Raw genomic sequence first — 17,422 nt, 5'->3', positions numbered from 1 at the left:
AACTGTGTATAGTTGTGGTAACTCTACAGTTACGTTACCAGAACGAAATTTTTTTTTCTGCCCTCCAGGCGGAAAGTGGCAACTTTCGGCCCGCTGCGCTAAACGAAATTGCCGCTTTCCGCCTCTGTCGGACAGAAAAATAGTATACAAACCTATGGCAGGAAAATAATAAATATCTCAGACCACATATATGTCGACCTCGGCTTCGCCTCGGGCAACATATATGTGTTCTGAGACATTTCTCATTTTCTTGCCACAGGTGTGTAATATACTATTTTCCGTGTAATTTATTTATTTAACCGAATCTCATTATAACATCACATTTATTTAAATAATAAAATAAATAATGATTTTAATATTAGGCAGGAGCAGAGCAGACCAAAACTTCCCTTAGGAAATGTAACAAATTTTTTTTTTGCCCTCCGGGCGGAAAGTGGCAACTTTCGTCCCGCTGCGCTAAACTAAGTTGCCGCTTTCCGCCTTCGTCGGACAAAAAAATAGTATACACTCCTCGGGAAGTAAATAAGAAAGCCTCAGATCACATGTTTGTTGACCTCGGCTTCGCCTCGGCCAACAATTACATGTGATCTGAGACATTTCTTACTTTACTTCCCTAGGTGTGTAATATACTATATTTCAAAATTATTTAAACGTAATGATAAAAATAATTTTGCACTTTTTGTGATGACCAAAAAAATTTTTTTCATCAAAGAAAAAATTTTTATCACATCTCTGACTATTCAAGTCTGATCAGATCTACCCGGAAAAAAATTATCAGACCTGACCATGCCTGTTCATGTATGATCAGGCCTGAAATTAGACCTGCTCATGCCTGTTCATGTATGATCAGGCCTGAAATTAGACATGGTCATGCCTGTTCATGTCTGAAGCGTTAAATAAGCTCATGCCTGATCATGCCTATTCATGTCTGTTCATGCTAAGGACCAAATATGGTAAGAAAAAATTTTTGAATATGTTCAGTGTATGTACATTAATTTCGATTAATAAATTTGTAAATTATTAATAAACGGCATATTTTACTATTCAATAAATAAAAGTATTTTGATTATCATTCAAAACCTACCGTAGAGTAAATTTATTTAAATTTTCTAGGCATGGACATGCATGAGCGTATTTTACCTTTTAGACATGAACAGGCATGCTCAGATCTGAGCGTATTTAACCCTGCAGACATGAACAGGTCTGATCAGACATAAACATACATAAACAGGCCTGATCAGACCTGAGGGTATTTAACCCTTCAGACATGGACAGGCCTGATCAGACATGAACAGACACGAACAGGCCTGATCAGACATGAACAGACACGAACAGGCCTGATCAGACATGAACAGGCATGATCAGACCTGAGCGTATTTAACCCTTCAGACATCGACAAGTCTGATCAGGCATGGACAGGCATGATCATGTCTAATTTCAGGCCTGATCATACATGAACAGGCATGGTCAGGTCTGATCATTTTTTCCCGGGACTCCAATTTCTAAAACAGTTTTAACCTTTTGTCCTAAAAATTCTTATGGGATAAAATTTTATGGTAGTGTTAACGATATTTGTATTGTAGTTTTTACAATGTATATAATGATGATTCTTACAACAATGTAATCGTAAAATTTACCATCTTGATAGACACATTTACCATCTAATGTGCTTAAATCTAGCATTTATATATTGAGAGTCATTCAATTGAGTATTGAAAATTAAACTGCGGGATACATTGTCACTCAGATATAATTTACTAATGATTGTAAATCAAATTTACTTTGACACTATCAGATTATTAGTTTTGTGATACAACTATCATGAATAAAATTGAATTTTTGTCCTTTTTACATACTTTTTTGATTCAAAATTTCTTGTTTCTAGATAAAATGGTGACGTTTAATCGTTGTGAATTACGAACTTTTTTAATTATGTTATGGAAGTCTAACTTTTTTTATCCACATCCACTGTTATTTTTGTTTATGAATAGTAATTTGTACAAAAATTATAATATCTTAAAACTATTCGTATAATTGAAAGTTGTTATGTCAATGAGATCAGGTAAATTTTTGGTGACTCGAGTCCAAATTGTTATTAAAAAATTTCAAAAATAGCTCCCCAGTTTTTGATCAATTAAACTTTGAAATTATATTGGTTTTTGTTTTTATAATAAACTACGTCAAATATAACAAGTCCAATTAAAATTGATAGATTTAATCAAAAAATAAAATTGTCAACATTTATAAAAATATGCTTTATTGAAACTCCTCCAATTTTTTTTTGTTTTTTAAATATTTAACAGTCACATTTCCAATGTCTTAGATCAAAAAGTAATCAAATACTCATATTTTTTTACTTGATCAGCTGAATTTTGTCCAGATAAGTATTATATTTATGAGCGTCTAGAGCTCGGAAATACCGAAAAGGTTAGCTTGCAGGGTTAATTAGTTTTATATTTCTTCTTAGATATAAATAGGTAAAGCTACTGCTAAATTACTCGCACAATGATGATACTTGTCGCTAGAAGTAATTAAAAGCATTATTTAATTTCTGTAAAATCTGGGTCAAATATGATGTTTTTTTTTTTTTTTTTTTTTTTTTCCAAGAAGTCTGACAAAGCTTTGTACAGCTTTGTTTTGGATGGGATAAATGGTAACATCTAACTGACGCGTCCAAGTTACATATGTCAGAAAAAGCTTTTCTTTACAAAAATTTTTTCACTTTTTTTTCAGGCTGCTTTGATAAATAATTTTTGTTTGTGACTAATATATATAATTTAAATATAACTTGAATTTTAAGTTAAGTTTAATACAAAAAGATTTAAGAACAATATACATAAGCGGTAAGTAACTGAAACTAAGAAATAGATACTATAATATATATATCGAGAAGATATAAAAAACTTAAAAGAGCAAAGGGGAGAAAACGTCATAAAGAATGGCGCAAAATGCCGATGGGTGAGAATTAAAGTTTTGGAAGCTGGTATGGCGGTGAGCATTATCACTGGAAGTCTAAACTTAGAAATCCCTGAATGCGTTCACCCGGCGGGTCAAAAAGTTTTGTCGTCGGGACGGGACAAGATAAAAGAAAAAAGTCAGGTAAAAGAAAAGAGTTAGGAAGGTAAGTTGTAGAACGTCAGAGAGGCAGTAGAGTGAGGTGGAAAAATAAAATAAAATAACTTAAAAAAACTTAAACTTAAGACGAAGGATTGGTCCAAACCGCAGCTTCACAGGCAAGCTGAGGAAATCCTTTAAGGGGATTAGAAGGTGTACGGAGTAACTGGTTTTCACAATCCTATCTAACGAATCCACTAAGTTCATACTTTCATGCGATTCTTTATTTTCTTTATTATTTTTGTAAATTTATTATTGATTCATTTTTCTTATTTACTTAATGTAGCAATTTATACTGTAAAAAAAAACTATTATTTATAATCAAGATGTAAATTATGAGCGGGTAAAGATTACATAGTTTATGGAGGCAAATTTTTATTCGCAAGTTGCAATTTCGGGGCGGTCATAAATTAACAGAGTAAGCTGAAACACTTAGTTAGGAAGCTCCACACATTCATTTAAGCTATTTGTACAGCGGATAACGAGCTATTAACTTGTATATATAACTACTTTTACCTTTGCGAATAGCTGCGGGACTGGGAGTCACCAGAAGGAGGACAACTAATGCGAGAAATGTCCATGATGAAGCTGAAGTTATGCTTAAAGTTAAAAACACCATTCTTTTTTTTCTCTTCCAGTCTTGAAGACTGTCAATCATCTTTTCTTTTCGGTTGCCTCATTTGAATTTCGTTGAAACTTTAACAAAAAATATAAGCATCATAATAGATTAAATTATTTTATTAAACGTCTCATAATGCGAAGCATTAAAGAGTTCTTTAGTATTAGAAAATTTTTTTCAATGTTTTTCGTAATTATTTTTATTGTTATGTACACTGAGAGAACAGTTTATTTAAATCAAATGACACTCGCTTACTATATAAATAAATCTTTTATTTATATAGCACCAACTAATAATTATTTGATACAACTAAATGAATTTATTTGAAACAATGATATGGTTTATTTAGTGTATTTATTTGAATAAAATACTTTAATGCTTTAAAATCATATATTTCAGTCAAATCAGATTTGTTAACTATGAACAAATGTGATATTTAAATGTTGGTAAAGAAATCATGCTTTGTAATATAGTAAATAATATCTAACATATTTTTAGTATAGGGTTATCAAATCAATGAGGGTGAGCTTATTTATATCATTTCTATTAGGGTAATTTCTAATAAATTAAAATTATTAGGTGCGAGTTGAATTTTAATGGTTTTTTCCATTATTAAATTCATCAAAAATTTATGTGGGTCATTCCATGTCAAATCGACCAATGGTTGGAATCGACCCCTTCCGATTTGGATGAAATTTAGTCACAAGTTTGTTTTTATCATAAAACAAAGTTGTACCAAAGGAAAAAATTTTAAAAATTTTTTTCGAAAAGTTATGCAAAATTCAAAATTTTTCTAGTTTTTCAATTTTGTTCTTGTAATATCTCGAAAACTATTATAGTTACAGACATGGACCTGAGTTCATTTTAAAGGGGTTACTTAGGACTATAAATAAAAATTTTTTTTGGGTAAAATTTTTGAAAAATCAAAAAGTGGGAAAATTTTGAAATTTTGAAAATCGTAAAAATCAAAGCCCGCTATGAAATTTTTGGCTCATTTTTTTTTTTACAGAGTACCTCTTACTAATCTTAAAATATCCTGAAATTTTCAAGAGGGTGTTTTTTTTCTTAGAAGATATAAATTTTTGAATTTTGGAAAATAATTTTTTTTTTTTTTTTTAAACTTCAGATGATGTTAAGTTAAATAATTATTTAATTTTGTTATTCTTAATAATAAAATATAAAATTGACGATATGATAATGAAAAAATAATTATAAAATTGAAATTGCTTTTTTATTGTTTGTAGGTATAATTTCAAGTTCAAATTCTATAAATACTATTCTATGTAAATCTTCTCTTTTTTACTTCTTTCTCCGTTGTTAATGTCTCATTTATTCCTCAATTTTGTTGAGCCAGGGCATTTATTACATTTTCCAAAGTAGCAGTCATTCGTTGGTGGTTGACAGATAAACATTTTTATGCCATCCCGATTTGAAGATAACGGTTGGCTTTCGAGTTTTAATTTTCCAAGTTTTGCACCATCAAATAAAAGTTTAAAATTTTCGTGAATAAGGCAAACGCATACTACATGAGTACCAGATGCACCAGCAAGAACACATTCAGGTGGTCTAAAACTCGCAAATTTTGAAAAACCTACTCTATCAAATAGCTATTTTTGTTGAAACGATTGGTAAATTTCAGTTAAGTTACCCAATACTAACCGTTTTTGCTTTTGTACTCGTTGACCATTTTCAATAATAGATTTGTATTCTTTTTTGCCGGGTAATTCTCGACTGAAATTTTGACTTCTAAAAAACTCTTGAACTCTATCTTCAGCAGCTTTCTGTAAAGGTTGGCCTTTGTTTTCATCAGGAATAAATAAAATACCATCTTGTTGTACTTTTTCTTTTACCTTTTTTTATCATGTACGTTGATGCACCAGAAATACTTACAATTTTTTCTGTTGATCAACTTGATGGTAGTACAGATAATATTTGCATTTTTTCTTTCGATTTGCTCGTACAATCAAATTTTTTTTTCAATTCAAGTATTATTTCTTTTCCAGTTATTTCTGAATCATCGTCAATGACTGAAGTTTTATAGTCAATCATGTACAATGTATCATCCATAGTATGTTCGAAGCATGAGTGTAACTTAGATTTTATCTCACAATATTTAAGTTGGGCGTAAGTTCTTGATCGATCTAAATCCTTTCTTTTTATTGGAGATAAACTGAACAAATTTGAAATAGCATTGAGACGATCTAGATGAACTTCTTTTGAGAAGTTTGTTTATAGATTGTTGGGCTTCAAATTCGATTTCTTGATGGTTTTTTAGTTCATCATGAATATTTTTTGTACATGAAATACACAGTTTACTTCCCGGTGAAATAGAAGGCACAATGCTTTTAGATCGATTATAGAATTCATAACTAACTACTTTTAATGATTTAAGTATTTTAACAACATGAATTTTATACGGATCAGCACAAAATTTCTGATTATAAATGTAATCGACATGGAATTGTTTGTTGTGGTCACTGCAAATAAAATTAACAACTGTTCCACTTCTCGCATTCAGATAAATTCGATCTGCATCGGAAAAATCATGACAATAAATTAATTTTCCTTCAGAGCATTTTTCATTTCGAAATAAACCAATTGAACACTTATCTTTTTCCATGATTGACTTTGTAACAAGATACAAAATTTTAAACGTTGTAAGATAAACAATATTATTCACAGCAGTACTTAAAAATTGTTGTCACTTTTTACTGTAGTAAACAATAAATTCGCTGATCTTTAGAAATATCTTTTCATGGAAAAGAGAGACCGCTAGTGAAATCTTACATGGTAATTATAAAGTAGAAAAAACTTTATGAGTAAATTAAATAATTATTTAACTTAACATCATCTGAAGTTTAAAAAAAAAAAATTATTTTCCAAAATTCAAAAATTTATAACTTCTAAGGAAAAAAACACCCTCTTGAAAATTTCAGGATATTTTAAGATTAGTAAGAGGTACTCTGTAAAAAAAAAATGAGCCAAAAATTTCATAGCGGGCTTTGATTTTTACGATTTTCAAAATTTCAAAATTTTCCCACTTTTTGATTTTTCAAAAATTTTTATTTATAGTCCTTAGTATCCCCTTTAAAATGAACTTAGACCCATGTCTGTAACTATAATAGTTTTCGAGATATTACAAAAACAAAATTGAAAAATTGCGAAATTTTGAATTTTGCATAACTTTTCAAAAAAAAGTTTTAAAATTTTTTCCTTTGGCACAACTTTGTTTTATGATAAAAACCAACTTGTGACCAAATTTCATCCAAATCGGAAGGGGTCGATTCCAACTATTGGTCAATTTGACATGGAATGACCCATGTATCTATGTAAAATTACACAATTAAAACAACAAACAATAATAAAGGTATTAAAATTACGATCTCAAATAGCGACAGTAGTGACTCAAACATCGCATGATTTATTTCAAACGAAATTTGTTAACTATTAAAAAGTCTTATTTGAATGATAATGAAATATATAGGTGAATTCAATCAAATAAACCAAAACAAAGTAGTATTTGATTCAAAGTAATCCATTTTTAAATAAAACAAATTTGTTAACATTTAATACGTATTTTTAAGTTATTTTAAATAAATCTACGAACTATATCAAACAAGCTGTTTTCTCAGTAATAGTCTTCTTAGTTCAGAGACTATGATAATTTATTTACCATTATACAGATCTTTCAATGAAGATAAGTTTTATAATCATAAAAAACTGATTTATTAAGAACGATAAACAAACAAAAAATTTGAATAAAAATCCATCAATTGAGTATTATTTTTTTAGTGTAGATTTGCTTTGACGAAAAAATGAACATTAATCGCAGCGCATATGTAGTGAAGTGTATAAGTGAAGTATCGAGAAATATTTAGATTAAAACAAAAATGATCGAGAACAATAAATTTTTTATTGTTTCATTTATAAATCAGAAATAAAATATATTTTTGAATAAAAAATTAAATGAGCGTATTAAATGAATAATCGAATGAGTTTCAAATTTTTCAATTTTCTAAACTTTCGATTTTTATTTATATTACAATGCATATATTTTATATTGCCTTTATAAATTTACTATACATACACTAACGAAAAACAACAAAAGATGAATATTTTATTGATGTAGTATATTATGATTGTTTGACGGTTTACATTGTCGAGAGGTGAAATATAAAAATTATTATTAAATAAAAATGTGATGTTAAAACGAGAATAGGAAAATCAACAGTCAGATAGTTATTTTTCTATTTGTCTGTGCAGGTTCCCTACTCTCTTTGATCCTTGCTCGTTTCTATAGTTTTTCCCCGTTATCCCTTTTCTACTTTGGTCAGAATTTCTATTCACCCATCCATTTTCACATTCACTTCTTCCCCTTACTCTTCTATCCTTCGTCAATGGCTGGACTAGCACGTCCCGTTTTTCCTACCATTCATTGCCAGCTCAATTCTATGCTATATAAAACTTCGTGTGTATTCCATGTATAAAAGAAACGAAAAATGAATATCTAAATCTTTTTTATACATTTTATACAAATATATATATGTCATTATGTTTTATTTACATTCAATACAAGCTTTTTTTTCATATTCTCTTAAAAAGTATTTATGCAAATATTAGCGGTGTGGTGAATTAATTAACTTTTTATTCCTATTTAAAATTAAATATTTATAGCTAATAAAAAAGATTTTAAAGTACCTACATGAGCATTCATTTACATTTACAGTTTAAAACTTTTAATTTAATGATACTGGAAAATGTGACAGCTTCAAATATAGTTCTAGATCAGCTGAAAATCTAAATTCGATTGCTAAATGTTCAGCTTAATAATTATCGATTAAAATTATTACCTCATCAATTATTAATATTCTCCAAAAATGTCATGACACAGTTAATAGTGTCGATAAAGAACACTTAATAATTTACTAAAAGTGATATTTCAGTTACTTATTACATTATGCTGTTGTAGCATTGACTTTTAATTACACGGAAAAAACGGGACACAGTAGAAAATAAAAAAAAATACGCTTTTTTTTGAGCAACCAAAAAGTCAAACTAAAAATAATATTCGTTTAATTAAGCTATCGTGTGAGTATTTCTGTCAAATGAACTGGTCAAGATTTTGACTCGAATAATTATTTATAACAAATGAATAAGTTATTCACTACAGCGGAATATAAAGGTTCATACTAAAAATTATTCGACTGAAATAAATTATTTATTATTATCATTATTATTATTATAAAATAAATCAATTACCTGTGATGAAGAAATCATGCTTAAAATAAATATTAAAAAATGCTTCGTTACCCATACTCTAGTTTGAGGTAAAATAACACTTTATTAAATAAAAAATTTGGTATAAAAAATCTTTTTCGAAGCAAAACATATTTTTTTCTTGAAGTTTATCAAAAATAAAATAATTTAAAAGGAAAAATTATTTGTTATTACACGTAGAATATGAAAAAAGATACATGAATTCGAAAAACTTTTTTATTCACATTTTATCAACTATTTTAGGTCGAGATAAAATTTGTGTTAACATTAAAAGCTTTAAATCTAATTGAAAAATTTGTTTTTCTCATTTTCATGACCTATAAAACTAAGTGACTGTAAAACTGAATGATTATTCAAATTATATAATTTATAAGGGACCTATATTATTTATATTTTTACAAATTTAATTAGTTAAGGCTAATGCTATCCATGTCAGCTACTCATTAATGAAATAAAAACAACAATAATTTTCTTATTCCAAAGAGGTTTATTTAGCTCGAGTAAATTGTTTTTTAGTCCATTGTAACAAGCTTCTTTCACTGTCATAAAGCTTAACGAGTAGATACTACACGGAGAGAATTTCATAGTAGCGTCAACAATCCTTGTATTTTTGTATCATTGTAGTTTTTGATATCTATATCCCGACTAGAAATTTCGTGAGGCATTGCCGAACAATCAATTCGGGGCAAGTTTGGCTTTCCGAACTTAGGCTACCCCAATTCGAATCTTATTTGTTTTAAATTAGGCAAGCTGAACATTGGTCATGCTTATAAGTATCTTGAGGCACGAAGTCGCTCATCATCGGCGTAGCATCGCGGTATGGTAGAGGGCTCTCGTGCGTCAGCTACGGTGTTCGAGTCTTGCGTTCGACGTGTACGATTTTTAATAATTAATAATTACCATCAAGGCGAGTGTGAAGTAAAGTTAAGTGTTATGTGTGACTAATGTATCTAACTCCTACATCATCTCCTTCCCCCTTGACTTATCAAACCTATCAATCAAAAGAACTTCTTCACATAAAAAAACGCTCCAAAAAATAAAAAAAAAATTACCGAAAAACTAAAATTAAATAATAAAAAATAATATTAAATAAAAGCAAAAAAAAATTTGTTTTTCTTATTCACGAAATATTTGAAAAATTTGGTCCTAAATTTCATATTTATACTTAAAATAGTAAAAGTAGATAAAAAAATAAGCATTTGTTATTATTAATTTTCGCTTGATAATAAAAAAGCTAAAAACCCAAAAAGAATTAAATTTAGATTCTTCCTTGCGAATTTAGTTTCCGAAATGCTGCCTACTTAGGTAGCCAAATTCGGACCGAATGAGGCTTAGATAATCACCAGCAAGTTTGGTTTCCAAACTGCAGCCTAATCAGGAAGCCAAGTTAGGCTGAGCCTTGCAACTGCGTTACATCCCAAACTTCGGCCTGGTTTGGATGCCTCACTCACCGCAAATTTGGAATTCGGAATGCCTTACTTGCACCAAATCACTGCCTCACTGAAATTTCTAGTCGGGATCGTGATAATCCGTACGATGAAAAAATCTTAAGATTTACCGTCTAGATGAATACATTTATCATCGAATGTAGTTAAATTGCCAATAATAAATTAAATACCATTATATAGTGATGATTATAAATTATAAATATTAAACTCTTTTAACCGCACACTAAAAATTAAATTGTAAAATACATTCTTCACTGAAATCGATTCACTTATTAGAAATCTCAAGTGCACGAATCAGTAAATGAACCAGAGATGAAAAAAGTAATTGAAAAAAAATAAAAAAAAACGATGTATTAAGCCCAACAATACGATAACTCCGAAAAAATAAATTTATTTTAATTTTTTAATTTCCCGCTTTGAAAATGAATAATTTTCAAAAGTAGGAAATTATTGATTTCAGTCCGATTTTGAAAAGTCCGATAAAAAATAAAGATAAAAAAGAGTTCTTTTGAGAAGATTCTAGTTTTTGGATCTCCCGGAGAAAAATTTTTTAAACTCATAGTTCTCACGCAATTCCAAGCAATAGCACGAAAAAAAAGATTCGTAATTTTTTTGCACTCTCTTTCTTGGTTTAGGGCTTCAGGAAAATTTTACCAAGTTGAATAATCTTGTAGGCCTGAAGATATTACTTTTTAAATTAAATATCTCACGAGCACACTAAATGATTTTGAAGAAATTGGTGGCCTCTGACACAGTTTTCTGAGCATTGATAGTTAAATTATGACATCAAAAATAATCCGAAAATAAATTTCGAAGTTATTTGAAAAAGACATTCTTTTAGAATGGTTAGTTTACGATTTCTCTTCAACACATGACCCGATTTTGATGTGGTTTGCAGCAATCAACGTCGTTTTTTAAATTGAAGAGCTGATTAGATTTTAGAATTAATCTGTTTAAAAGTTGTTAAATAAAAAAAAGTTATTTTAAATTTATGAGGAAGTCTAAGTTTCGCTGAACCCTATCGAATGACGTGAATATCGTTTATTTTAACCCTTTAATGTTCGGCCTTGAATTCCCACTCTTAATTTGAGTCATATGTCTTTTTCTTTAAGTGAGAGAGCTATAGTCTTTTTCTTAGAGAGGGGGCTCGAAAAATAGTAGAAAGGGACGCATGGACACACTACTACAACTCAACCGTCTCTCACACAACCGCATAACGGACTATGATTGGCTCTCTCCCCTAACAGCTCACACCGAGATTCTTTGCGATTCCAGAACATTAAAGCCCTAGTAGAAATGAAATCAAGTTTTTAGCCAGTAACTGGCCAGTTTTACTAGACTTAAACCAGTAACTGGCCAGTGTAATATCCAGTTTCTGTCTAGTAACTGGCCAGTTTTACTAGAGATCTAACAAAACATTATGGCGGCTTTAGTGAAACTGTCAGTTTCGAATTCTCAGGTTATTAGGCGTTATTAAAATTGTCAAATAAATTCAAAATAATGTTTAATAAACGATATGATATAAAAAAGTTTCATTTATGTGTGTACATTATAAAATAGATAACATCATTAGTCTGATAGACTAATAATAAATCTAACAATAGAATAAGAAAATAATTATTTTGAATTGGAGATTTGTTTTTAATGCCCACAGTCGCAATTTATATATTGTGTCATTTTTTTTCACTGTATCCATTTTGAAATATATACTGGAAATTATTTACACGTTAATAAACACTAATTTTGATTGATTTATACTGTTTTTTAATAATAATAATTACAATAATGATGCGTACAGGTTAACAAAAAAAATAAACAAACATACACACACTAGTAAAGATACACTGTCGGTGTAACTAATGTTTATGACTTAGTTGTAGGTGGCGCGATTTCAAGTTTTTACTCGATATCACTGGCCAGTTACTGGTTTATATCCAGTGAAAACTCGATTATTTCTACTAGGGAGGGTTAACACAAAGTGTGTTGAATTTTAAGACTAATTTTGTGTTGACCGTATTTACCAAAGAAATTGTGTTGATTTTACACAATATTTTCTACTGTGAATGTGGAGATCAGATTAGAACTTGATTTTCGAAAACTGGCATGAAACCAATGACCCCGATTTTTTTTTTTTTTTTTAAATCACTCATTTGTACAGCGAGAACTTAAAAATTTAGAAAAAGTAATCTTAGATGTGCAAAAAAATTTATTATGATGGACAATGACGATAAAAATTTCTGTAAAAAAAAATTAGAAAAAAAAATTTTTTTTTGTTTTTTAGATTAAAAAATTTTTTTTTTCTTAAATTGTAAAAAATGACGTTAAAATATATTTTAGAAAACTGAAAGAGCTTTTTGGAAAAAAAAATTTTTTTACAAAATTTCGGGGGTACCCCATTTTGCCACCTCTACTCGATTTTGCCCCCCTTCCCCTATATATAAATTTTTTTACCCGGGATTCCTTTTAATTGATATATTAACAAAGAACAAGAATAACTATTTACATAATTATATTCAAATCTACTATAGTAAACCCTAAAAACACTATAGGGTTGCCATTCGTTCTAGTTAATTGGCGCATGACCTGGTTTTCGCGGAATCCTAGATTGTCAGCACAGGATTAGTTTTTGTTAAATAAAAATTAAATGGCTGCCCTAACTAATAACTTTCACGAACAGCATCTCCTAAAGAGAGGAACTGTAATTTATTTTTTAGTAAATCAAAATTATGAAAAAACTTGGTGACAATTTATGTATAACGTTTCTAAGCTGAGTAATTTAAAACCCAAATATGTATTACACCCAGGTAGGAAAGGACAATAGGGTGAGGTTTGAACCGAGCGTAGGCCAAGCATCGCCAAAATTTAGCAAGGCTTGGGGCAAGCCTTGGCTGAACATTGGCCAAGGTTTGGTTCAAGCCTAGGATGATAATTATGTCAAAAATGGCCGAAGCCTTGAGGAACAAAAAATCGAAGCTTGGGCCAAACCTTGAAGACCAAAAGGGCCAAGGATGAGCTGAGCCTTGGGAAACTAAAAACTCGGATCTAAAAAAACTTTTTAAATTTAATTTAGTTTTAGTAACTTTTAGGAAATTTGAATTTTGATTAGCGCGTAAGCTTTTGTAGTTCGTCCGATTTACCATATTACCCTGAAAAAATTGTAATGTTGCTCACGCTGGATAGTTATTTTGGTTCGTTATATATCATAAATAAAATGGAAATAATATTTTTGAAAGAATTTTTATTTATCAAACGAAATAAATTGTTGATATAATAAAATTTTTAAATGTCATTTTCCTATGTTCATTGGTTTCCGATAAAAGTAATTAAATTCTCAATTATCGAAAAAATACTTTGTTATAATTAAGTACACCTCCATTTTGAATTAGAAAACAAATATAATTTTCAATTCAATTAGAGAGAAATGATTTGTCAATTTCGTTAAATATTTTATAAATAATTTTATTTCAATATATTAAATTTTATTAATAATTGTTCGAACCATTATTTGACAAAAAAAAATTTCTTTTTCAAAAAAAAAAGTTTAGCTTTTTCAATTTATCATCTGTAATTATTCTTAAGTAAATACTTGAACCTCCATGTCGAGTGAAATATCATTTAAAAAAATTTTTTTTTATTTTATTCTTCGTCGCGATGGATATCTGAATAGCGTGACACTCTAAATATTGATAGCTAAAAATTTTTAATGAAAAACAAGATAAGTATCCATTTTTTTATTTCAAAACTAAAAAATGTAATTAAAAATCTTGTTTTTCATAATTTGTTGAATTATATTCATATGAGTCAACTATTTAAAATAAAAAAATTAGTAAAACGGTTGACCCTAAAGGCCATCCCTGCAACTTCCCACTAACTCCATACCTAAGCGCTCAACATTTCACATATTTTGTTTTTGAGCTCTTCGAGTTCAAAAATATAATTTTTTTTATTTTGAGCTCTTCGAGCACAAAGAGATAACTATTCTATGGTTTTGAGCTCTTCGAGCTTCATATAACACTATTTTTTGAATTTTTAAACCGTAATAATTTTTGAATGAATCAACCGATTTTCTCGCGGCTTACGGATGAGCCGTTCAAAAGTTACAAGAGATCCACACACATACACACACACACACACACACGCGCGCGCGCGCAGTGACATCACCGCAGGAATAGTCAGGAAAGCTTTTTAGGAACTTAAAACGTCGAGATCGGATGAAAACTCGATTTTCATAAAACGAGGTAAAACCAATAACTTTCCGTTTTTTGAAAATTTATAATTTTTTTATCGGAAAGTTAAAAATTAATGAAAAAAAAAAAGTTGAATAAGTAAGTTTTTCGGTTTTCTATGTTCAAAAAATCAAGTATAACCATAAAACTAAACAATTACCATAAATCGTATCAATATTTTTCTCCATTAAAAATTTTTTAGTACAAAATGAGAAAAATAATGATTTTTAATTTTCTTGCTCATCAATTTTATCACTTTTAGCTTCAAAAAATTTGAAGAGCTGAAACTTTTTTACCAAAACAGTTAAAAACCTTTTTTCTTCAAATTTTGTTTTAGAACAATTACATTTTTGAAAAGGTGTCAAAGATATAGGTATATTTATTCCAAAGTTATTTGAAATAATTCTGTTCATTTAAACTGAATTATTGCACACATAAGAAATGTCGCTATGTTTTTTTTATTATTATAATCTTTTAAAAATATGGACACTGTGAAAAAGAAATCAATTCCGAAAATATCCATGAAGATCGAGATCATTTTAACGAACCATTGGACCAAGCCTCGGAGTAAGCTTGGCCAAGTAGTGACTTTCCAAGGCTCGACTAAACAATATCACACCATTGGGCTGTCTCGGTCCAGGCTTGGTTCAATGGTCACTACCCAAGGCTCGGCAAATGACAACTGACCCAAGGCCCGGTTATTTGTCAGCATTGATGAATCCTCCTTGGGTATTTATAATAGATTAAAGCTTATCGACACTGTAAAAAATAGGTGTTAAAAAAAAACTCAATTTAACACTACTAGGTATCAAATTGAATTTATATTGATTTAGACGATGTAATTCGGCAATGTTAAAATACCGATTTTAAATCAATGTAACAACGGAGTAAATGCTAGCTAAATTGATTCTGTTTAGTATAATAAGTATCGAAAGGTTTACAAAACATAAAATTATATTTTTTAATTCTCTTACAGAGTATTTCGTTCTAGAAAAAATTTTCCATAACAATGACAATGATTTTTACTTTGAAATAAAAATAAATTTTTTGAAAATGAATCTTTTTTCTTGTGCCAAACAGCCGAAAATGACGTTCAAATATATTTTGGAATTTTTGAGTAGTTTAGGAGAAAAAGTTTTTGTTATAATATTTTTGCACTCCCATATCCCCCCCTCCCCCTCTATATTTCAGAAAAATTCAACAGTTGTCAGTTTATCTGTAACTTGAGTATCATAAAATTATAATCATTTATTTAAAAAACCCTACTTAAAAAAAAGTATATACTTAAACGTAAGCTAAAAAATATGTAAAGCTTCAGAATATTAATTTACATTTTATAATACGAAGAAAATCAATATAAGATCGCAGATTGATTATCTTGCTGAGAAGATAATAATTAAAGTCAGCACGTGATGGATTCCATTATAATGATAAATATATATAGGCAAGAACTGTATGGCATTATATGTTCTAGTCATGTGTACACTATTATATAGTTACACTTCAACACACGCATCACTATTTCTGCTCGTTATTGATAATCAGAACCAAATTGATAATGACACAGTTCCATTGTTTGATCAGGATGAATTCAAATGTAAACTATTTATAGAGAAATGTGATAATCATAAAGTTAATTTCAGAAGTATTATGTACCTATGTCCCTAAACATCAACATGAGAAAATTATGTCTATTTTAAAAATATTCAGCCCACAAATTCGTCGAAGTTCGCAAATAATAGTGTAACCATGAGTGGAACCGACACTTGAAAGCTTACGATCTGTCGTGTGTCACGCGAGCATAATTCCCATGGGAGTCTATATCGATCCATTATATCGACATCCTTTCTCATTCTCTCTCCTGCTGTCATTTAATGTGATGATTTAACTAAATTCTACACTATCTATTCACGCTTGTCCACATCCAAACTAATAAAAACAATAACGTAATGTAGGTTATAATTTATCATCAGTCAAACTAACCATTATTTATAAAAACAAATAAATTATTGTAATCACCTGTCGTCTTAATAGTGTCGAAGTCGAAGTTAACTTTTTTTAAACATTTTATTATTTCCTTTATTATTAAAAATTTGTTCTAATAGAAAAAAAAAAAACAAAAACTCTATCTAAGGATCATATAAACTAATATAAATGTGCAATGTATTAAAATGTCACTGTCAACAAAGCCACACGCGTGAATAAACGAATAACGCAGCGCACTCGGATATCGAGAGCAAACTAGACCAGTGTGTAGCATTGACTTGCTACGAAAGTTGGTCGCCACATGAAAGCTCAGAGCATCAAGTACGATTGGGCTGCTGGCGGGTCGAAGCTTGCGCAAACTCCCTTTTAAAGTAGAAATACTAGCTTTGGGGTGGGAGACTATGAGAATAAAATAAGATGAATAAGACCGAGAAGACTTTACCAGTCGAAGAGAGCATAACTAGTTTTTTTTTGTTCTTTTTATTTTGTTCGTTTCCCTAACTAAAGTCTTTCTTATCTATCCTATTTATTTCGTCCTATTTATCGGTTGTTGATCAAAAACATTGCTTGTTGCTTGAAACTTGAGAGATTTTCTTCTATTACACTTCTCATCGTTTTAGAAAATAAAGAGCAGTAAGTTGCAAAACAATTAATAAAACCTAAAAGACACATTTTCACCCGAGGCTGTACAAATAAACGAGGTTATTTTATTTTATTATTATGAGTTTTATATCGTTTTAAGCGCTTCAGTT

The 17,422-nt window shown here is 29.4% G+C and overlaps 1 protein-coding gene across 4 annotated transcripts in view; it reads right to left on the bottom strand.

Annotated features, from left to right (window-relative positions):
- Positions 1-16,986, bottom strand: part of LOC123259339 — a 108,717-nt gene extending 91,731 nt beyond the window's left edge. The window contains exons 1-2 of one of the 4 annotated variants that reach the window (XM_044719758.1): positions 16,668-16,986; positions 3,631-3,810 (exon numbers count right to left, since the gene is read on the bottom strand). In XM_044719758.1, the coding sequence (XP_044575693.1) occupies positions 3,631-3,772 (142 nt within the window). In that variant the 5' untranslated portion in view covers positions 3,773-3,810; positions 16,668-16,986. Of the gene's footprint in view, positions 1-3,630; positions 3,811-16,015; positions 16,646-16,667 lie in introns of those variants that run through there. The other 3 variants (XM_044719760.1, XM_044719756.1, XM_044719757.1) reach the window with 3 other exon arrangements.
- Positions 16,987-17,422: the final 436 nt, after the last annotated feature.

Source organism: Cotesia glomerata, linkage group LG2 (assembly GCF_020080835.1).
Source record: "Cotesia glomerata isolate CgM1 linkage group LG2, MPM_Cglom_v2.3, whole genome shotgun sequence".
In the NCBI taxonomy this organism is placed as follows: Eukaryota; Metazoa; Arthropoda; class Insecta; order Hymenoptera; family Braconidae; genus Cotesia; species Cotesia glomerata.
Note: the sequence above shows the minus strand (reverse complement) of the source record. Positions and strands in the feature narration are given on the sequence as shown.